General features: G+C 44.3%; 1 protein-coding gene across 2 annotated transcripts in view; it reads left to right on the top strand.

The window, feature by feature from the left end:
* The first annotated feature begins 2,883 nt into the window (after positions 1 to 2,883).
* LOC147027020 (nuclear receptor coactivator 7-like) overlaps positions 2,884 to 24,384 on the top strand; it is a 131,386-nt gene continuing 109,885 nt past the window's right edge. The window contains exons 1-2 of one of the 2 annotated variants that reach the window (XM_085883069.1): positions 2,884 to 3,015; positions 9,390 to 9,541. In XM_085883069.1, the coding sequence (XP_085739195.1) occupies positions 2,923 to 3,015; positions 9,390 to 9,541 (245 nt within the window). In that variant the 5' untranslated portion in view covers positions 2,884 to 2,922. The remainder of the gene's footprint in view (positions 3,016 to 9,389; positions 9,542 to 24,384) is intronic. The other variant, XM_085883068.1, reaches the window with a different exon arrangement.

Here is a 24,384-nt window from a genome sequence, read left to right as displayed (position 1 = left end):
ATAGTGGGCGTGGAATTGTATCTGAATATTCATGAGGAAATTCCGATAGTGGGCGTGGAATTGTATCTGAATATTCATGAGGAAATTCCGATAGTGGGCGTCGAATTGTATATGAATATTCATGAGATGCCGGTAGTGGGCGTGGAACTGTATCTGAATATTCATGAGATGCCGATAGTGGGCGTGGAACTGTATATGAATATTCATGAGATGCCGGTAGTGGGCGTGGAACTGTATCTGAATATTCATGAGGAAATTCCGAGAGTGGGCGTGGAACTGTATAAGAATATTCATGAGATGCCGATAGTGGGCGTGGAACTGTATATGAATATTCATGAGATGCCGGTAGTGGGCGTGGAATTGTATCTGAATATTCATGAGATGCCGATAGTGGGCGTGGAATTGTATCTGAATATTCATGAGATGCCGATAGTGGGCGTGGAATTGTATCTGAATATTCATGAGATGCCGATAGTGGGCGTGGAATTGTATCTGAATATTCTTGAGATGCCGATAGTGGGTGTGGAATTGTATCTGAATATTCATGAGATGCCGATAGTGGGTGTGGATTTGTATCTGAATATTCATGAGATGCCGATAGTGGGCGTGGAATTGTATCTGAATATTCATGAGATGCCGATAGTGGGCGTGGAACTGTATCTGAATATTCATGAGATGCCGATAGTGGGTGTGGAACTGTATCTGAATATTCATGAGATGCCGATAGTGGGCGTGGAATTGTATCTGAATATTCATGAGATGCCGATAGTGGGCGTGGAATTGTATCTGAATATTCATGAGATGCCGATAGTGGGCGTGGAACTGCATCTGAATATTCATGAGATGCCGATAGTGGGCGTGGAATTGTATCTGAATATTCATGAGGAAATTCCGATAGTGGGCGTGGAATTGTATCTGAATATTCATGAGGAAATTCCGATAGTGGGCGTGGAATTGTATCTGAATATTCATGAGATGCCGATAGTGGGTGTGGAATTCTATCTGAATATTCATGAGATGCCGATAGTGGGCGTGGAATTGTATCTGAATATTCATGAGATGCCGATAGTGGGCGTGGAATTGTATCTGAATATTCATGAGATGCCGATAGTGGGCGTGGAACTCTATCTGAATATTCATGAGATGCCGATAGTGGGCGTGGAACTGTATCTGAATATTCATGAGATGCCGATAGTGGGCGTGGAATTGTATCTGAATATTCATGAGATGCCGATAGTGGGCGTGGAACTGTATATGAATATTCATGAGATGCCGGTAGTGGGCGTGGAACTGTATCTGAATATTCATGAGATGCCGATAGTGGGCGTGGAATTGTATCTGAATATTCATGAGATGCCGGTAGTGGGCGTGGAACTGTATATGAATATTCATGAGATGCCGGTAGTGGGCGTGGAACTGTATATGAATATTCATGAGATGCCGGTAGTGGGCGTGGAATTGTATCTGAATATTCATGAGGAAATTCCGATAGTGGGCGTGGAATTGTATCTGAATATTCATGAGGAAATTCCGATAGTGGGCGTGGAATTGTATCTGAATATTCATGAGATGCCGATAGTGGGCGTGGAATTGTATCTGAATATTCATGAGATGCCGATAGTGGGCGTGGAATTGTATCTGAATATTCATGAGATGCCGATAGTGGGCGTGGAATTGTATCTGAATATTCATGAGATGCCGATAGTGGGCGTGGAACTCTATCTGAATATTCATGAGATGCCGATAGTGGGCGTGGAATTGTATCTGAATATTCATGAGATGCCGATAGTGGGTGTGGAATTGTATCTGAATATTCATGAGATGCCGATAGTGGGCGTGGAACTGTATATGAATATTCATGAGATGCCGGTAGTGGGCGTGGAACTGTATCTGAATATTCATGAGATGCCGATAGTGGGCGTGGAATTGTATCTGAATATTCATGAGATGCCGGTAGTGGGCGTGGAACTGTATATGAATATTCATGAGATGCCGGTAGTGGGCGTGGAACTGTATATGAATATTCATGAGATGCCGGTAGTGGGCGTGGAACTGTATATGAATATTCATGAGATGCCGATAGTGGGCGTGGAATTGTATCTGAATATTCATGAGATGCCGGTAGTGGGCATGGAACTGTATATGAATATTCATGAGATGCCGGTAGTGGGCGTGGAACTGTATATGAATATTCATGAGATGCCGGTAGTGGGCGTGGAACTGTATATGAATATTCATGAGATGCCGGTAGTGGGCGTGGAATTGTATCTGAATATTCATGAGGAAATTCCGATAGTGGGTGTGGAATTGTATCTGAATATTCATGAGATGCCGATAGTGGGCGTGGAACTGTATATGAATATTCATGAGATGCCGGTAGTGGGCGTGGAACTGTATCTGAATATTCATGAGATGCCGATAGTGGGCGTGGAATTGTATCTGAATATTCATGAGATGCCGGTAGTGGGCGTGGAACTGTATATGAATATTCATGAGATGCCGGTAGTGGGCGTGGAACTGTATATGAATATTCATGAGATGCCGGTAGTGGGCGTGGAACTGTATATGAATATTCATGAGATGCCGATAGTGGGCGTGGAATTGTATCTGAATATTCATGAGATGCCGGTAGTGGGCATGGAACTGTATATGAATATTCATGAGATGCCGGTAGTGGGCGTGGAACTGTATATGAATATTCATGAGATGCCGGTAGTGGGCGTGGAACTGTATATGAATATTCATGAGATGCCGGTAGTGGGCGTGGAATTGTATCTGAATATTCATGAGGAAATTCCGATAGTGGGCGTGGAACTGCATTTGCAGGCATTCTGTGACTGTGCCAGGATCGACAAGGTTTCATCGAAATAGATATATAATATTTATATCTATATATATATTTTAATCTATATCTCTATTTCCATGCCGTCACTGGAGCAGGGAATAAAACGGAGAGACTTGGGTTCTTCTTGTTGTCTCTCTTGGGTTCCATGTCCATGGTTGTCGCACATCTCGGTAAGCTCTTTTCGCGCCCCCTCCCCCAACCCATTCATTGATTGCTTGTTTCTCTCGACAACAGTTTTCTTTAATTTTTCCATTGCCTTTTGTTTCTCCATCTGCCCGTTCGCTTGTTCTTCCAGCTTTTTCGGGAAAACCTCATCATGATCGGTATATTGTCGCATTTTGCACTGAAACCATATTTTTGGCCATAATTGCTGGTCTCGGTCCAAATATCCTGCAAAGGAGTGATGTTTGTCTCTGAGACGGCTGAGGAAAGCGTAATCCCTTCCCTGGGCGCGACGTAAATAAATTGCAGCATCAGAAGGAGCAGCTGTCGCAGTGCTGTCTGCTTGCGGTGCTGTATAAATTATATAATCACCGTATCGTTCGACTAACATCGCATTTACCGGTGTTTCTGAAACGATTTCTGCTGATTTATTTAAACTTGCATTCTAGCTCGGATTAAGGTGTGTCCGGGCCTGTTTATTAGGTAATAGGATTAAACGGTGATGCGGCGGTGTATAAGCATACCGCTGTACGCTGGGTGATTTTTTTTTTTTTTTTCCTTCTCTTTCTCCTTGCGCTGTGTAATTCGTTTCGCAAACGTTTATGACGGTGCAGGTTTTGTGTTTACTTCTATCTTTAACCCAATATCCGTGACATTCTCGATGAAATGAATATTTTTACCTCAGGATCGAAGGAGCTTTAATTCGAGAAGCGTGTGCTTTGTGGGTGTATTTATTTATTTTTTTGTTTCTTTGTTTGACTCTCTCATGCATTCCTGAGGCGCTGAAATGAATTGGTTGGAAAACTCGTGCTCGTACCAGGAATGTGCATGGGGAAAGTCTGAGGAGGTTAAAAAAAAGTAGTTTTCCCATCGTCCCAGGACTCCCAGAGGTTCAGAGAGTGAGAATGACCTCGATTCTCTTCATGTAAATACATGACACTGTATACATCCTGGTGTGAGGGAGATGACAAGAGTGCTGTGGCATCATTGGCTGAGGGTGTGGCTGTGATGCTAATGTAACGCCTCCTGTAGGTTAGAACAAGAATTTGGAATTTGTTCAGGGTGCCAGTGATGGCTCGCCGACTCTTCCCTGAGGACACTGTGGGATCTTTGATGTCCCCCCAACTAATGCCAGGAGACAGGACGTCCGGTTTAACTTCCATCCGAGGGATGGCACGTACATTGATCGCTGCCCCTGCCTGTGAAACACCTGGATTACAGTTTACAGCTGGGTCCGGATTCAAACCCAGGCTAGACCGTTCATGGGTGAATGTGCATTCCTCCTAAGATATTTTAACCGTTCACTGTTCCGACCCGGTTGCCCAGGTTGGAATCCAGTGAATTGCTTAGCAACCAGGACAGATCCCCGCTGCAGAGATTTCCTGTCGGATCCCGCGTCCAATGTCTCGTTACTATGCAGATTGAAATTCCTGTGCTGGGTGAGTGGCGCACCAACTGCAATCACGGGGCAGATCTGATCTTTGGTCGAGTGTACCAATGAGCCACATGATTGCCGGGAACTCGAGCATTACAAGACCGCAACCAATCGATATCTCAATTGGATTCCCCCAGAGCTGCCAGATGAAACCATTGCAAGCAAGCAGGATAAGCCAAAGACCAAGTCAGATTCAAAATGTATATTGTGTGGTGTAAAAGGCAAGTATGTACAGACAGCGATCGCAATTCATAAATCCCAATAATTAACCCCGACTGATGTGCGCCTCACAGAGCAGTCCAAGCGACGACGATTGGGAAACCTTAATTATCCTATATCTTAAGCCTTCAGACACACACCACAGAGGAAATAAGTACATCAAGTGTTGATGAAAATTGGGTTAAAATACAGGCAAAGCTAGTGCTCCTTGGATTGGCTCTTCGTCTGAGTCCTCCTTAGACAAGTTTCAGACTGGCTGTCTGGTCGTCCTTGAACACAGTTATCGCAGGCGTGTTGTTTGGCAAGAGGATTGTGCAGTTCTGTGCGAGCGCTGAAGGTTGCAAGAAGGGGGAGGGACACTACCCAGTGGGAATGGGCGTGGCACCGGCGGAGCGAGGCTTGGCAGGTAGGGTAGAGGCATGGCGTTGCTCAGCAGCTCTGCACACTTGACATGGCCTTCCTGGACCTTGAGACTGGGCTTCTGCTTCGCCGTTCTGTTGCCACACCCCCTTTATCACCTTGGGCCTGCACATCATCGGTGATGCGCCGCGCTCCTCCCATCGAGTTCATCATTTGGCGTCAGTATGGTCCGGAGGTGGAGTGAGCCCCATATGACCCTTCACCTCGCTGAGTTGGTGCCGCTACAAGGCCTGGATAATCAGGGTGCTTTTTCCTGCCTAAACTGGGGTTTGAGGCCCAGCCAAACACTAATAAAGCACATCTATAAGAAACAATAAAGGTACGGACATGAAATAAGGGTCAAATGAGAAGTGGGTTTTTTTATTGGGTTTTTTTTAATACATACTCAGGTGGGTCTGACGTTTCTAGCTGTACGAATTGGAGGCGCATATCTAAAATAACATTTAATTATTTCATGCTTACGAGTCATTCCACCTCATATCACCGGAGGCCTCCCAGTTGACCCCCTCAGATTTACTTTAAACTTTCATAAAATAGTTCCTAGGTATCAAAATGAAGCTGTGTAAAATTTTAGGTCCATAGATGCGGTCAACTCCGAGATATTGAGGGTTGAAAATGTGGTTGTGGCCCTATTTTTATGGTCGTTGCGAGCGTCACAAAATGAACGGCTACTTTTAAACTCCCACAACTTTTTACAGCGCGTGCACTGTATACAATTGCACCGAGTTTGAAATGTCCCCGCCGGCGTCCACCACGTCTCCCACGTCTCCGGTGTCACCCCCCCCCCCACGTGCCTCATGACGGCCGTCCGGTAGATGCAGTGCGTAACTTCGACGGAAATGGCGACAATTTACGGAAATACCTGAGTATTTCAATGGAAATTTGTGAAACTGATGTGTTATATATGTGAAAACCATTTAATTTATTGCTTGACGGAAGAAAACGAAGAAACGCGCCCCTCATGTACGAACGAACGAACGACGTCACTTCCGCTCACCATCACATTTCGCGCCGATCGCCGAATGCTGAAAGCTAAGTTCTTCTTATGCTATCATTCTTTTGCGGTCCCCTGCCACGCTGTATCGAACAATTTCATTCCTTCTGTTATATATATATATAAAGATGCTTATCACAATAATAACAAGATTTTTACATTTCAAATATTGAGTCCGCTTTTTAATTGTTTTTCAACTGAAAAAAGCATAAATTGCATATTTTAACATCAGTGTACTCATTTGCTTCACCACATGTGCTGTATTGAAGGATTTCACTTGTTAAATATTAATGCTAGAGCCTTGAAATTTTCAGAGATTATTCTTCTTTTACTGCTCTGTAAGAAACAAACATAAAACTGAGTATACCTTTCTTAATTTTTATGACCTGATCAGTTGAAATCCAGAAAATAATGTTGGTTTTGTATGAAGACCCAACTTTGAGACCCCATATATTTTTATTGACCCATCGCAGAAGCTTGAAATTTTTTCAGGTAATAACGATGGTAGTAGTATTCAAATACATGTTTACTTTTCTTAATCAGTCATATATATATATATATATATATATATATATATATATATATATATATATATATATATATATATATATTACAGTCATGATCCCTCAAAAATTGAAAATTTTCATTTTTCCCCGAAATTCAGGTGAGGATTGCAAATATATGACAAGGTATACCACTTCAAATTGTTCACCATTGGAAAGAGCATATTCAAGTTTACAAGTGTCAAATATCAAAGTGGTATAATGTTTCTATCATTATTTTTAAAATATTTGAACAAATGATGTTCTGCCAGTGCTGTGCACGTTGTGTGTGCTATTTAATGAACAGTCCTTTTACATGTAGTACATATGTGTAGTACATGTATATACAATGTACATACATATCATCTGCTATTAGGATACTTTGAAATTTGAATTTGTAATTCTTTGTTTCTCATTTGTAAATAGCAAGAGCTTAACTCATCTGGCTGGGGCTAAAAATAGAACTCAGGAATAGTGGCTGATCTGCTGATGTCAGCAGTGTATATAGTTATATTCAAGGGAGGACATTTGTTGGGTTCCTTTGGTCCATGTGATGAAAGTTATTGATGCTCCCCTAATGTCAACTGGGAGGCAGGACAAGCTCGCACCTGACTTGGAAAAGCAGATCAAGGACCTATTCAAATTATTTACGTGAAATGTTTAATTGCATTGTTATTGCAGTATGTGATATATTTTTGTATTATTAATTTGAATCATAGAAATAATCATTCATGATTACCATGGTGCCCACACCATGCACACACTTCATGTATTCACGACTGTGTAAACAACAGTTAAAAAAAAATAGAAAATATATTTAAAAAAAATATACCACTTTGATATTTGACACTTTTGTAAACTTGAATATGCTCTTTCCAATGGTGAACAATTTGAAGTGGTATACCTTGTCATATATTTGCAATCCTCACCTGAATTTCGGGGAAAAATGAAATTTTTCAATTTTTGAGGGATCATGACTGTATTATATGTGACTGATTAAGAAAAGTAAACATGTGTTTGAATACTACTACCATACAGTTATTACATGAAAAAATTTCAAGCTTCTGGGATGGGTCAATAAAAATATATGGGGTCTCAAAGTTGGGTCTTCATACAAAACCAACATTTTTTTTTCTGGATTTCAACTGATCAGGTCATAAAATTTAATACAGGTATACTCAGTTTTATGTTTGTTTCTTACAGGGCAGTTATAGAAGAATAATCTGAAAATTTCAAGGCTCTAGCATTAAAATTAAAAAAGTTGTGGGAGTTTAAAAGTAGCCGTTCATTTTGTGATGCTCGCAACGACCATAAAAATAGGGCCACAACCACATTTTCAACCCTCAATATCTCGGAGTTGACCACATGTATGGACCTAAAATTTTACGCAGCTTCATTTTGATACCTGGGAACTATTTTATGAAAGTTTAAAGTAAATCTGAGGGGTTCAACTGGGAACATTTTCTTAAATTTGGTGATTTCAGATGGAATGACTCTTACTCTAAACTTATAAAATGGGAATAACTATGGTACATTAAGCACAAGCAAATACAACCTGTCGCTTTGCTGGTCAGCCATTCCATTCGTGACTGATGTGACATTTCTACAACAAAAGGCTCAGATACTCCTACTGGTTTTTAGTAGAGCATCAGTCATATCATCAAATTGCACTCTTACATGATCCAAACGTGCAGGAAAACTGACAGTCCCTAGGTGTTTTTTCTCATGGAGTTGTGGGCAACAGAACCTCGTGACTGACGTGACAGCTACAATTGGCAATTCCTCGAGTACCTAACTTGAAATTCAAAATCGTAGGAGGCCCTGCAAGCGAGAACCCTGGGGATGTAATATGATTATCCTTTATGTTCAAACATTATTTACGACTCTAGATTGTAATTGTAGTTTTCATGATTTAGCAGAAGGGGGGGCTTTAGAAAATGTGACTGACGTGACAGTTTGACCAGTGCATCCTTTTTCCTTATTACTCCACAATTTGTTGATATTGGTTCTAATTTCAATGTTTTACACACATATATACATGGATGTTATCGTTCGGAAAATGTATTAGGTAATAAAATTTCTTTATGCATTTCTTTATTTATTATCATTTATTTTCCAACAATTAAATGCAATGGGTACTGCCAGGTCACAAAAACCGCCTGTTATCAAGAAGAGGCTAGAAACACAGAACGTAGGTAAATCGGTATTGTGCTGCATGTTACGACGCAAAACTTAAAACTTGTATATATTTTGTCAACCTTCCAGTATACACACTGAAATTGAATTATGGTGGATATACTACCCCTCTCCTCTCCTCCCTCTGTCCTCTCCTCTCCTCTCCTCTCCCCCTCACCTCTCCTTCTGTCCTCTCCTCTCCCCCTCCCTCCCCCTTTCCTCTCCCTCTGTCCTTCCCTCTCCCCCTCCTCTGTCCTCCCCTCTCCTCCTCCTTCTCCCTCTCCTCCTTCTCCCTCCCCTCTCTCCCTCCCCTCTCTCCCTCCCTCTCTCCCTCCCCTCTCTCCCTCCCCTCTCTCCCTCCCCTCTCTCCCTCCCCTCTCTCCCTCCCCTCTCTCCCTCCCCTCTCTCCCTCCCTCTCTCCCTCCCCTCTCTCCCTCCCCTCTCTCCCCTCTCTCTCTCCCCTCTCCCTCCCCTCCCTCTCTCTCCCCTCTCCCCCTCCCCTCTCCCCTGCCTCCTCTCTCCCCTTCCCTCCCCCTTCCGTCCTCTCTGCCCCCCTTAAAAACCCCACCATGGGTTTTCCGCTGCTTTGGTTCACAGGTGGTGCCTTGCTTGCCGCTGTTCTCACACCGAAATCTTGACTTGAAGAGGGTGAATGGTGAGCTGAGAGGCACTGTTTGCCATTCACCACAGCATAGTATGGAGTGGAGCAGAGGCCTCCGCAAACGCTACTTTAAAAATTCTGCAGCCAGGTTGGAGTTGCGGCATCATTGTCGAAATGTTTGTTGACAATGTGTGCAATTGCGTCGTGATTTGTTTGATTTGATTCGTTATTGTGTTATGTCTTAAACCAGTTTTATGCTTACGAATACGCGACTTTCAAAATGAAATATGAATGCGAACGAGGTGTTTTGCACAGGCACTGTGTTTGTGCTTTAAGTGACTCGGCTATGCTCGCTGGGAACCTTTAACCTGCCGTTGTTAGCATGAAATCTGAAATTCCAATAGTCTTTTTAACATAATTTTCAGCATTTAAAAGAAAGAGTGGCAATTTCAAGCTGGTTAACTATAATTGTTGTGTTCCTGAGTGCAAATCGGACTCGCGGAAAAAATAGGAAATACGAGAAATATCCATAGATATTGAGGTGTCGATATTGTACTGTTTCCTGTTTGCACAAGCTAGTGGTGGCAGTGCATATCTCTCTCTCTCTCTCTCTCTCTCTCTCTCTCTCTCTCTCTCTCTCTCTCTCTCTCTCTATCTCTCTCTCTCTCTCTCTCTCACTCACTCACTCACTCACTCACTCACTCACTCACTCACTCACTCACTCACTCACTCACTCACTCACTCACTCACTCACTCACTCACTCACTCACACGGATGAACATGTCTCCCTTGACCAATAGATGCAAAAATCTTGTATAATTCTCTTGTGGTGCTGGAACCAAACATAAAATATATATTTTTCCTGGCTCTCACAATTCATACAGCCCCCACTCCCACTCCTCCCTCCCTCCAAACATGATCAACAATAAATATCATCATTTTAAATTTACCCTGTGCAATCATTTTAAAGTCGCCCCACTTACGACCTTCCCATCGGATATAGTGCAACCAAAGTAGATATGGCATCTCCCTCTGGGAAGTCTGCCTGAATGTTCGTAATACATAAGGAAACTAGAACAGCATTCTGTGGAGCACATACCTCTCCCAGGCTGAACAGTTTATGTTTTATATTCCACTGATGGGCTGGATCTGGATCCAAAACTGAACCAAAATCTAATCGGCTTCTCCTTGTCACCGAACCAACTCATCCATCTAGTTATGTCATTACTCTTCTTCAACTTTTTGAAACATAATGCGATTATATATCTTGATTTTGGCCCCATCTCTAAATGGTGAAGAATACTTGTATCCGGATTTGGATCTTCACCAAAACCATATTGATTCGTCCTCATCACATACCCAATCTTTGGTATGTCCAGCCTATCTTTAATATGAAACCAAGTGTCTGGCCAATCTTTGATATGAAATTAGGCCTATGTTGACCTCAAAAATAATTGGTGGTTGAATTCTGTGATGTGATAAGCAAATCCTCTTCAAAGTTCGTCATTCGGATGAAAATTGAGGATTTTAGAAGTAGACTGAAGTTGTCGACCTTTAGCCTATGTTGATCTTTCGACCTTTCGACCTTTTGACCTCAAAATCAATAGGCTTCTTGCTTATGACCAACTCTACCATTTGATGAAGCTTCGTGAAGATCGGTTTGAAATTGTCACCTGTAGGCGATTGACATTCGGACAAACAGACAAGAAGACTTCAGGCGGCAGCCTGACAGGTGACGGAAAGCAAGCAAATTACATCACTGTCACCTTGACCTATGACATATCATAAAACATTGACAGCCTCACTTTTGTCCTTCGGAATCCTCTGGTAAAGTTTGATGAAGACAGCTGAAAGCGTTTGCGAGTTATTGAAACTGAAAGCGAGTTATTGCACTCACAGACAAACAAACAAATGAGACAGACTGACATGTCATGAAAATTTTCAATTTTCGTCATAACAAACAAACAGATAGACAGACAGAATAACACATGTGACCAACCAATATACTTGAAAAATCTTTGATTTTAGCAAGTAACAAACAAACAAACAAAGACAGCAAATGTGAAAAATTAACCTCTGCCCACTTTCGGTGGCAGAGGTATTTTGATGCAGGAGGAGGCTATTCTGCCCATCACGCCTACGCCACATCAACATCAATCCAATTTACCTGTATTGCAAAATAAAATGGGGAAAAAATAGAGAAATGCAAAAAAAAAATTTCTGGTTTTTTTTTTGTAGGTTCTTTTTGTAGTTTTTATTGTTTTCCTTCCAGCAAGGGGGGGGGGGAGTGGGCGAAGGCGGTTATTGGGTGCGAAACATGTCATCCACACCACCCTGAGACAAGACCCCCCCCCCCACATACACACACCACATACAGACCCCCACATACACTGCACAGATGCACACAATCAACCATCACACTTAAGTTGATGACAAGGGGAAGGTGGCGTGATTTTCCACCTCGCTTGGGACAGAAAGGACTGAAGGCCACATCAAATACATCATATTTAAGGCAGTGAAGGCTGAGCCAAAAAGGGAAGCTTCGATTGAATGGACGAGAAGTGCCTGGTATCACTCCGTTCGACTTACTTTTATGCCTGATGTTGGCTTAATAGTTAGGCTGGTGGGCTTGGGATCCCAGAATCATGAGTTCAAATCCCACTTTTCTGTTAAATTAATACCAGGTGGGGTTGCCTCTACCTGTCATCCTTCCGAGGTCGACCAAAATGAGTACCAGCCTGCTGGTATACTGTGTTGGAGTGGAGACCCGTCCAGGATTATGTCCAATTGCCAAGGTGACTGCTTAGGCAACACCAACACTCTGCACAGAGTATGGTCCCAATGGATGGATGGATGGATGGATGGACTTACTTTTGTGACGTGGCATAGCCATGCAATATGGCGAGACTTGTTGGCTGGGCTGCTGCTGGGAGAGATAGCCTGAGCTTTAGCGAATTCCCTCTTGCAAAGTTCTGCCTGTTGAGGATGAGAAAAACCGAGTTTTGTGTGATCGAGGACCACGATGAATATGTCAACTTCCCTGGGAGTGAGAACTGAGTCGAGGACAGCAGCTTTGGTGAGGCAGAGGCCGCACTTGCATTTAGACATGTCCTGGCCTTGCGGCTTGTTGGGTTTTGCCGACCCCATCAGGCTGAGAACAAAAAGCCGAACTTTAGCGACTCCATTTTTGCCAAGTACCGAGCGGGGACAGCAGCATTGGTGGGGCAGAGGGTCGTGCGTGGGGGGGGGGGGAGGGGGCGGTGCCTGTCGTTGTGCCGATCGACATGCATTTGTGACGCAGCCTGGTGTCCTGGCCTTGCCTTGTGGCTTGTTTGGTTTTGCTGACTCCATCCCATCAAGGAAGGATGAAACCGAGGACGGATGAGATGAGAAGGATGACACCAAGACCAGGCGTAACACTGAGGGCACAGCGGAGTTCACGCAAATCTACATCGTTGCCACGATGTGGACAGATGGGGAAACTGAGCATGGATAAGGAGACAGGTTGGTCTGTGAGTCATGGTTCTTTGCTGGGGTGAAGGGGGATGCTTCAGGACCAGGGAAGGCTCTGTTCAGTCTTAGAGTCTTGCGCGTGGAGATGATGACCGATGGCAGCGCACGTGTACACACACACGCACACTCACACACAATTGCGATTCTACATGAATCGTGATTATGCACATAGTATATGAACACATATTGATATGTGATCATACACGTATTTTACATGACTTATTAAACATTATAGACATATTATACTTCTCCTCCTCCTCCTCTTCCATTTATAAGGGGTGAGATCTGATGTGGCACCAAGCTTCTGCCCTGTCTTGACCATGATATTAGTCCATCTCACTCTGCTTCAGCCAACTCTCTCCACTCTTCAACCATGCCTACCTTACTGATACCCCTCCTCACACAATATTCCCATCTCAACTGCAATCTAGCTCTTTTCATCCTACCTCGCTCTCTCAACCTATCTGTTCTCTTTGCCATTCTCTCTTCACCTATCTTAGCCAGCATTTCACCAATCTCCCCATCAAGCTCATCTGCACACCAATCTCCTCCCTCAGTTCATCTATCCTCCTATCTTCCTTCTTCACTCCTGCAATCCTCCTGACCGATTTGCATTTCACACGTCATCAGTACCTTCCCTTTTCACTTCCTTGATATCTTTCTGTCTGCCATTACTCCCTCCATTCTCTTCCATGCATTCGCACCCACCTGAATTTTCCTCCGCACCTCTGCCTCGGACTTACCATCCCTGGTCACTGTTCACCCCATATATTCAATCATATTTCTCTGTCTGTTCTCCTTCCCCTCTAATCTGACATTCATTTATTTTCTCTGCAACCCGACGCACATCACCTCAGTCTTCTCCATACTCATGTTCAGCCCGTGCTTCTTAAATGCCTCCTTCCACTCCCCCAGTAAGTTTTGCATCTCCTTCCCACTCTCCACCACAACAGCCACATCATCCGCATACAACATCCTCCCCGTACTACCCATCAAACTCACCTTCCCACCTACCAGCTCCATCACCATGACAAATATGAGTGGGCTGAGAGTGCTTCCCTCCCTCAAACCGATGTTCATGCCAAACTCCTCAAACATCCCAGGACCAACAAAAACTCTTCCCTTCATTCCCTTGTGTATCCCTTCCACCAACCTAAATTCTGCTTCTGGCACTCCCATCCATATCAGTGTTGCCATCACCAACTCTCTTGGGACAGTGCTGTAGGCCTTCTCCAGGTGAACAAATCCCAATGCCATCTCACCTTGCACCTCCAACCTCTTTTTCATCAGCTTTCTCAGCATGAACATCCCATCCGTCATCCCTCTACCCATTATAAACCCTTGCTGCTATTATCTGATCTCCATCTCCACACTCTTCCTTGTCCTCCTGTCCAGAATTCTCTGCAGCACCTTCATGACATGACTAAGGAGCGTAATGCCCCTGTACTTCCCCGGATCTTGAACATCTCTTTTCCCCTTCCATATCGGCACAATTAATGTTGTCCTCCAATCCTCCGAAATTGAACTGTCTTTCATACATATATTCAACAGCCTTTTTGTCCAACTGACTCAGACTTCTTCTGCTGCAATTATCATCTTTGTGCACACCTCATCAATGCCCATCACTCTTCCCTTCTTTATCCTTTTCAATGCTATCCACACTTCCTCCTCTGTGATCTCACCAACTCCACTTTCCCTCGACATATTACTATAGCTCCAGCTTGCCGTTGCTTCCTTCCCGGGCAAGAGCTCTTTGAAATAGCCTTCCCACGGCTTCAATACTGCCCCTTCTCTGTCACTAGCCTCCCACAACCAACCTTAATCACTGGGTGGTAACATACTTTCCCACCACTGCCTTGCAATCCTGAACCATCCATCACCAAATCTAGTTCAGTTCTATGTTGTTCACTCCTATTGGTAATCTTGTGGCTTTCCCATTTTTGAAAGAACGAACGAGCTGTGACCATCCCATTCCTCACCACCAGCTCCACGAGCTCTTCACCCTCTCTATTCTTTGTCCTCCAACCAAATTTATCAACATATTCCTCTTCATCCACCACTGCTACTCCCATGTGCATGTTAAAGTCTCCCACAATGCACAGCATCACATCCAGCTCAACCATTCCCATCATCATCTCCAGTGTGTCCCTGAATTCCTGCTTCACAGCCCCAGTCCTTCCCATTTGTGGCTCATATACTGACACAACACACACCATTTGCCTCTGTACCACCAACCATGCCATAACTATCCATCCCTCCCATCTTTCCACTCTGACCACCTGCTTGCTGATCTCTTTTGATAAGATTATATCCACGCCATTACTCCTTCCATCCCCACCCACGTGCAACAGCTTGTATCCTCCTACCAACCTCCTCACCCTGTATCCTTTTCATCTGGTCTGCACACGCAACACTTCTAACTCTCTTCTCTGCATCATCTCCAACACTTCAACTCCTTTCACCTCATTGATCCCACATTCAAACTACCCAGCCTGACCTCGCTTCTGAACCATTGTTTTTTTTCCAACTTCAGTGCCAACTCACCCCCCTCATCCCTCACTCTCACTCTCAATGCAACCATCCCACTCTTCTCCCTCCAAGCCTCCCTCTCCCCTCTCTCAAAAATTCCCCCCTCACCTTTCTCCCACCTTTCATCCCCCTCACTCATCCTTCTCAAAGTTGCCCCCCCCTCTCATCCACCAACCTACCTCCCTCCACTGCCCTCTCACCTCCATCTCTTCACTCCACCTCCTCCAATCCTCAACTGCCTTCTTCCTTATCTCTTGTCCCCCCTCTCCCCCAGCACCACAGAGCCTTTTCTCCTCCTCATTCGGCCCCCTCCCCTCGCTATTCTGCAATACCCCACACTCCTTCAGCAACCCTCCTTGCCTGCCCCCCTCGTCCCTTGTCCTACCCTCCCCCTCCCCCTAACACCTCCTGCACCCAAAGCCTCCTCCCCTACCTCTTCATTAAAAGTGTGGACCTCAAATATCCGGGGACTTCGCTCAAACCTTTCAGATCTTTCCATACAGGTTGCCACTGACAAACCAGACATTATCTGCCTAACAGAAACTTTCCTCTCCCAAGACGTGTCTGACTCCCAAGTATCTCTCCCCGGTTACTCCCTCTTACGGTATGACAGACCTGAGCCTCGTCCTGGTGGAGGTGTTGCTCTCTTCATCAAAGACTCTATTCCTCACTCTCCATGCACTGCTCTCACTCCCCCACACCCCCCAGGAATACCTCTGGCTTCGGCTTCCCCTCCACTCCCACCTCATTTTTATATGTGTACTGTACCGTCCACCGAACAGTGATGACTCCATCTACACCTCACTATCCAAAAACATGGACCATCTTCTATCTTCTCATCCAAACTCTCTCTTCCTCTTATGTGGTGACTTCAATTGTCATCACGCCAGTTGGCTCAGTGTGGGTACCTCTCTCACCTGCCATTGCACCTCAGCAAAAGCTTTCTGCGACTCATTGGGACTGACTCAATCGGTCAACTTCCCAACCCGGATCTCAACCAATGGTACTCCATCTCTTCTGGATCTGATTTTGACAAATTTCCCTGACAATATCTGCTGCTCTTCCTTCGCTCCAATCGGTTCTTCTGACCACGTCCTTGTCAAAGTGGACATCTCTCTGGCTGTTATCAGAGAACCACCTCACCGCCGTCGAGTCTGGCATTTCACTCAAGCCGACTGGCAGGGTCTCCGAGCAGCCATCAAACTTACAGACTGGTCTCCGATCACTACTTTCTCAAACATCAACTCATCCTGGGAATTCTTTCAAAGAAACTTGCTCTCCCTCATGCACAGATTTATCCCCTCTCGTGTTCAGTTGTCTTACCCTTCCTCCTGCCCTTGGTTTACTGAAGCTTGTGGTGAGGCAGTTGTCCTGAAACAACTTGCCTTTGCCTCATGGAAAGCAAACCCAACTGAGGGCAATCTCAGTTCTTTCCACAAAGCTCGGAACAAGTGTGTATCTACCCTCAGGAGAGCCAGAAAACAACATTTTTCTCATCTCAAGTCTGAACTCTCAAACCTCTCTCCCTCCTCAAAATCCTGGTGGCGTTTAATCAAATCTGTTTCTGGTGTATGTTCCCCCTCCATCCCCTCCCTTACCTCAAATGGCCGCACTGCTGATTCCACACGTGATAAAGCTGAATGTCTAAACTCGGTGTTTGCAGCTAAATCTTGTGCCCTAAACCCATCACTATCTCTACCCACTTTACCCAGTCGCACCCAACTGTCCCTGGACTCTGTGTCCTTTTCTCCTGACAAGGTGGAGAGCTTGCTGTCAAACCTCGACTCACATTCTGCAACCGGTCCAGACGGCATCAGCCCACATGTCCTCAAAGCCTGCTCTTCTGCTCTTGCTCACCCTCTCTCTGTTCTATTCACCCTCTCATTTGTCCAAGGTCATCTGCCATCTGCTTGGAAATCTGCTAACATCACTGCCCTGCATAAAAAAGGTGCAAAAACAGATCCCTGTAACTACAGACCAATCAGCCTTCTCCCAATCATCAGCAAGGTGATGGAATCCATCATCGCTTCAGACATGAAATCCTTCCTCTTCTCCAATGGCTTGATTTCCAATCATCAATTTGGTTTCAGACCAGGTCACTCGACCCTGGATATGCTGCTTCTGCTCTCCCATCAATGGATGGAGGTCCTCAATGCCAGACAGGAAATCCGAGCCGTATCCCTGGACATATCACGTGCTTTTGACACAGTCTGGCACCCTGCCCTACTCACCAAACTCTCTTCCCATGGTATTCAAGGCCATCTCCACTCATGGCTCGCAGACTTCCTCTCCTGTCGCAGTCAACGTGTGGCCCTAAATGGAGTTCTTTCATCCCCTCTTCCTGTGCAGGCTGGAGTTCCTCAAGGTAGCATTCTGGGCCCTGTTCTTTTTCTGGTTTTCATCAATGATCTCTCGGACTCTCTGGAAAATCCTCTATTTCTCTTTGCCGACGACTCCACCCTCTGCCGTACCATCTGTCATCCCTCAGACCGGCAAGCAGCAGCTTCTTCGCTCACTGCAGATCTGGATAAAATCACAAACTGGTCCAACACGTGGAACATGTCTTTCAATCCAGACAAATCTCACACTCTCACTCTGTCTCTTCGAAAGGACCGTTTACAAAACCCCCCCATCCACTTTCTCAACAATCCTCTGGAAGAAGTCTTTTCTTTCAAGCTTCTAGGTCTCACTATCTGCCATGACCTTTCCTGGGAAAGTCACATTTCCAACCTCGCCTCAAAAGCCAGTCGCCGACTGGGAATCCTCCGTCCTTCCTCGGCCCTCTTGAGCTCCTGACCACTTACAAAGCTTTTGTCCGTAGCCTGATGGAGTACTGCTCTCCCCTCTGGGCTGGTGCTCCTGCCTCCCACCTTTCTCGGCTTCACGCTGTCGAAACCAGGGCATTTAAGATCATCGGCATCTCCCGCAATGAAGCTGAGTCTTTGGGCCTCTCACTCAATCACCGCAGGTTGGTCGGTGGTCTTTCTGTCTTCTACCGACTCCTCTCCAGCCTTGCCCCCCCTGCTCTCTCTGCGATTTGTCCCCACCACATTTCCACAGGGCGCTCAAGGTCTGCCAACAACCCCCTTCTGGTAAAACTACCAAAATCACGAATCACTGCTCATCTTCACTCTTTCATTCCTCTTTTTTTCCCGCCTTTGGAATAAACTTCCTCACTCTATTCTTTCCCATTCTTCCCTCCAGGCTTTCAAAACAGCTGTTCACCACCACCTCTTATCTTCCCCCATCCAAATCCTCGATCTTTTCTACCCCCGATAATCCACCCAAGCCCACTTCCTTCATTTCTCCTGCTTTCATTCCTGAAAGTCCCTGAAATGTCCATCTTCTCTTCGCCATGTTCCCTATCCCATCCCCATCCCTCTCCCTTCCACAGTTCACCTAATGTGTCTGTTCCCCACTGTTTTGTCCCTTCCACTCCCGCCCCTCTTGTCTCATGCCTCCTTGCTGTGAGTTGTGTATTAGCTCTCATACGAGCCTCGACCAAGGTATACAAAAAAAAAAAAAAAAAATTGTCCACCTGGCCGAGTTAGTTCCATCTTGATCAGTTTGGGATGCTCTGATCATCAATCAGCAGCACTGCCCTGGCTGACCTGCTTGACCTACTACCCTGGCCTGTTATCATAATTTTGTGTGCACACATGCACATACACCACTCTTTCTCCACTAACCCCCCTGCCCACCCCTCTCTCTCCACACCCGAATCTCCTCCCCCACTCTCAAGGCACTCCTCCCACCCCTCACTCCCTCTTCTCTTCTCTTCCTCACCCCCCCACCACCCCTCCCCTTCCTTAAGTCCCACTCTCCCTACTCTCTTTATACATGAAATTCAAAAATTACTCGGTTCGATCCTCTTCATGCTCGCGCAAATACTTTCCTAGACTCCCACGCTCGGACCTCCTCGACTCCACGGGCGCAAAGATCAATGCTACTGCCATCAGACCAATGTCATATTTTGTGATCTGCATAAAACAGATGAGATTTTTGTTAACTTCACTAATATAAAACCATAGGTCAGTGGTCCTGGACTATGCTCTCTTTCAAATGTCTAATCTGTGTTGGTTCTTCACAGAATATATTCCATCATTATCAAACTGTTATTTCTCATCTGAAAATTCTTATACAAATGCTTTGAGGTGTATACAGGTGCACCAGATCCAAGCACGTATTAATGCCTGAGGGGATGTAATCGTTCAGAGGACGTGCACTTACCTTCGAGTCATGTAGCATGTGTTAAATTCCAAATGTATGTTGTACTTCAAGACCCCACAATGTCTTCACAAGTGTCGGCCTTTTGGCATTTCCTATTTCTCAATTCCCAAATTCTGTATCTGCAACATTGATTGCTCCAAGTTATCACAGGGTCAGTGCTATTGGGACATGTAGGTCAGTGACACCGAATGAGTGATTGTCACTATTAAACTGCAAGGTCACTGTAATCCATACATATACAAGCCGGTAGGCGACGAGGGATTCGCTCGGATCGAAGCGCTGGATACAATGCTTTTCATTGTGACTGATCCACCGACAATGATTCATTGCCAAGACGTATTGGTTCACATACAATTGTTCCTCTGCCTGGCAAGATTTTTCCTATTGCGTATTTTGCCAACTGGCACTCCTCATAAAAAAATGACGGTAAATAGACACCCTATTTTTGAAGGACTACCATTTGAAAAATAATCGGTTTGCTGGTTTGTGCTGTGGAGCCTCGCGTTGCAGACACACACACACACACACACACACACACACACACACACACACACACACACACACACACACACACACACACACACACACACACACACACACACACACACACACACACACACACACACACACACACACACACACACACACACACACACGGAAAACCCGATAAACTTCTCTCAATGCTCTTGTTTGACCACACCTCCTGAGCCACACAATATTTTCCATAAGCCACTCCCACTTTCCATAAGCCACTCCCACTTTCCATAAGCCACTCCCACTTTTCATCGACCACGTCCACTTTCCCGAAGTTCCGCCCACTTTCCTAAGCCCCTCATAAAAAATGACGGTGAATAGACACCCGATTTTTGAAGGACTACCATTTGAAAAATAAATCCTCAATCAAAAATCGGCTCAAGTAAAATTTTCTAAATATCTCAAAGTGTTTAATTCCGAAGTCTCGATTCTCTACATTCAAAACTGAAGGACAAGTATTGAAAATACTGTACGCGGTTTTTTGGCCACTGCACAGCAACGGGTGGTTGCCAGGCAACGAAATTCAAACGCGCACATTCCCAACACATATTGCACATGTTGGCAAAGTTTCATCGAAATCGGTGCTGTGGAGCCTCGTGTTACACACACACACACACACACACACACACACACACACACACACACACACACAGATGGAAAACCCGCAAATAAGGGACATCAAGTGAATCCAATACATAATTGGAGGTGGTGTGTGTGTCGTGGAATCGTTTTCGGTAATAAATAAATAATTGGAGGTGGTGTGTGGGTGGGGAATAGTTTTCGGTAAATAAATAAATAATTGGAGGTGGTGTGTCGGGAGGAGAATCCAAAATGTTAAATAAATAAATAATTGGAGGTGGTGTGTGGGTGTTGAAATCGTTTACGGAAAATAAATAAATAATTGGAGGTGGTGTGTGGGTCGTGGAATCGTTTTCGGTAAATAAATAAATAATTGGAGGTGGTGTGTGGATTGTGGAATCGTTTACGAAAAATAAAGAAATTATTGGAGGCGGAGTGTGGGTCGTGGATTTGTTTCCGGTAAATAATTAAAGGTGGTGTGTGGATCGTGGAATCGTTTACGGTAAATAAATAAATAATTGGAGGTGGTGTGTGGGTCGTGGAATCATTTTCGGTAAATAAATAAATAATTAAAGGTGGTGTGTGGGTCGTGGAATCGTTTACGATAAATAAGGTGGTGTGTGGGTCATGGAATCGTTTTCGATAAATAAATAATTGGAGGCGGTGTGTGGGTCGTGGAATCGTTTTTGGTAAATAAATAAATATTTGGAGGCGGTATGTGGGTCGTGGAATCGTTTTCGGTAAATAAATAAATAATTGGAGGTGGTGTGTGGGTGGGGAATCCGAAATGGTAAATAAACAAATAATTGGAGGTGGTGTGTGGGTGGTGGAATCGTTTTCGGTAAATAAATAATTAAAGGTGGTGTGTGGATCGTGGAATCGATTTCGGTAAATAATTAAAGGTGGTGTGTGGGTCGTGGAATCGTTTACGGTAAATAAATAAATAAATAAGGTGTTGTGGATCGTGGAATCGTTTTCGGTAAATAAATAAATAATTGTAGGAGTTTTGTAGGTGGGGAATCGTTTTCGATAAATAAATAATTAAAGGTGGTGTGTGGGTGGGGAATCGTTTTCGGTGAATAAATAAATAATTAAAGGTGGTGTGGGTTGTGGAATCGTTTTTGGTAAATAAATAAATAATTGGAGGTGGTGTGTGGGTGGGGAATCGTTTTCGGCAAATAAATAAATAATTGGAGGTGGTGTGTGGGTGGGGAATAGTTTCCGGTAAATAAATAAATTATTGGTTTGCTGGTTTGTGCTGTGGAGCCTCGCATTGCAGACACACACACACACACACACACACACACACACACACACACACACACACACACACACACACACACACACACACACGCACACATACAGAAAACCCGATAAACTTGTCAATGTTCTTGTTTGACCACACCTCCTGAGCCACACTATTTTTCATAAGCCACGCCCACTTTCCATAAGCCGCGCCCACATTCCTATGCCGCTCCCACTTTACTACGCCACTCCCACTTTTCATCAACCACGTCCACTTTCCCTAAGCTCCGCCCACTTTCCTAAGCCCCTCATTAAAAATAATGGTGAATAGACACCCGATTTTTGAAGGATTACCATTTGAAAAATAAAACCTCAATCAAAAATCGGCTCAAGTAAAATTTTCTAAATATCTCGAAGTGTTTAATTCCGAAGTCTCGATTCTCTACATTCAAAAGTGAAGGACAAGTTTTGAAAATACTGTACGCGGTTTTTTTGGCCACTGCACAGCAACGGGTGGTTGCTTGGCAACGAAATTCAAACGCTCACGTTCCCAACACATATTGCACATGTTGGCAAAGTTTCATCGAAATTGGTGCTGTGGAGCCTCGCGTTACACACACACTCACACACACACACACACTCACACACACACACACACACACACACACACACACACACACACACGGAAAACCCACAAATTAGGGACATCTAACGAATCCAATATATAATTGGAGGTGGTGTGTGGGTCGTGGAATCGTTTTCGGTAAATAAATAAATTATTGGTTTGCTGGTTTGTGCTGTGGAGCCTCGCATTGGAGACACACACACACACACACACACACACACACACACACACACACACACACACACGGAAAACCCGCAAATTAGGGACATCTAACGAATCCATTATATAATTGGAGGTGGTGTGTGGGTCGTGGAATCGTTTTCAGTTAATAAATAAATAATTGGAGCTGGGGTGTGGGCGGGGAATCGTTTTCGGTAAATAAATAAATTATTGGTTTGCTGGTTTGTGCTGTGGAGCCTCGCATTGCAGACACACACACACACACACACACACACACACACACACACACACACACACACACACACACACACACACACACACACACACACACACACACACACACACACGGAAAACCCGCAAATTAGGGACATATAACGAATCCAATATATAATTGGAGGTGGGGTGTGGGTGGGGAATCGTTTTTGGTAAATAAATAATTAAAGGTGGTGTGTGGGTCGTGAAATCGTTTTCGGTAAATAAATAATTGGAGGTGGTGTGTGGGTAGGGAATAGTTTTCGGTAAATAAATAATTGGAGGTGGTGTGTCGTGAGGACAATCCGAAATGTTAAATAAATAATTGGAGGTGGTGTGTGGGTGGTGGAATCGTTTTCAGGAAATAAATAAATAATTGGAGGTGGTGTGTGGATCGTGGAATCGTTTACGAAAAATAAATAAATTATTGGAGGCGGAGTGTAGGTCGTGGAATCGTTTTCGGTAAATAAGTAAATAATTAAAGGTGGTGTGTGGGTCGTGGAATCGTTTTGGGTAAATAAATAATTGCAGGCGGTGTGTGGGTCGTGGAATCGTTTACGGTAAATATATAAATAATTGGAGGTGGTGTGTCGGGAGGAGAATCCGAAATGGTAAATAAATAAATGAATAATTGGAGGTGGTGTGTGGGTTGTGGAATCGTTTTCAGTAAATAAATAAATAATTGGAGCTGGGGTGTGGGCGGGGAATCGTTTTTGGTAAATAAATAAATTATTGGTTTGCTGGTTTGTGCTGTGGAGCCTCGCATTGCAGACACACACACACACACACGTACACACACACACACACACACACACACACGGAAAACCCGCAAATTAGGGACATCTAACGAATCCAAGATATAATTGGAGGTGGGGTGTGGGTGGGGAATCGTTTTTGGTAAATAAATAATTAAAGGTGGTGTGTGGGTCGTGAAATCGTTTTTGGTAAATAAATAATTGGAGGTGGTGTTTGGGTGGGGAATAGTTTTCGGTAAATAAATAATTGGAGGTGGTGTGTCGTGAGGACAATCCGAAATGTTAAATAAATAATTGGAGGTGGTGTGTGGGTGGTGGAATCGTTTTCAGGAAATAAATAAATAATTGGAGGTGGTGTGTGGATCGTGGAATCGTTTACGAAAAATAAATAAATTATTGGAGGCGGAGTGTAGGTCGTGGAATCGTTTTCGGTAAATAAGTAAATAATTAAAGGTGGTGTGTGGGTCGTGGAATCGTTTTGGGTAAATAAATAAATAATTGCAGGCGGTGTGTGGGTCGTGGAATCGTTTACGGTAAATATATAAATAA

Source organism: Eptatretus burgeri, chromosome 5, assembly GCF_056783735.1.
Source record: "Eptatretus burgeri isolate ZD-2024b chromosome 5, Ebu_testis_v1, whole genome shotgun sequence".
Lineage (NCBI taxonomy): Eukaryota > Metazoa > Chordata > Myxini > Myxiniformes > Myxinidae > Eptatretus > Eptatretus burgeri.
Note: the sequence above shows the minus strand (reverse complement) of the source record. Positions and strands in the feature narration are given on the sequence as shown.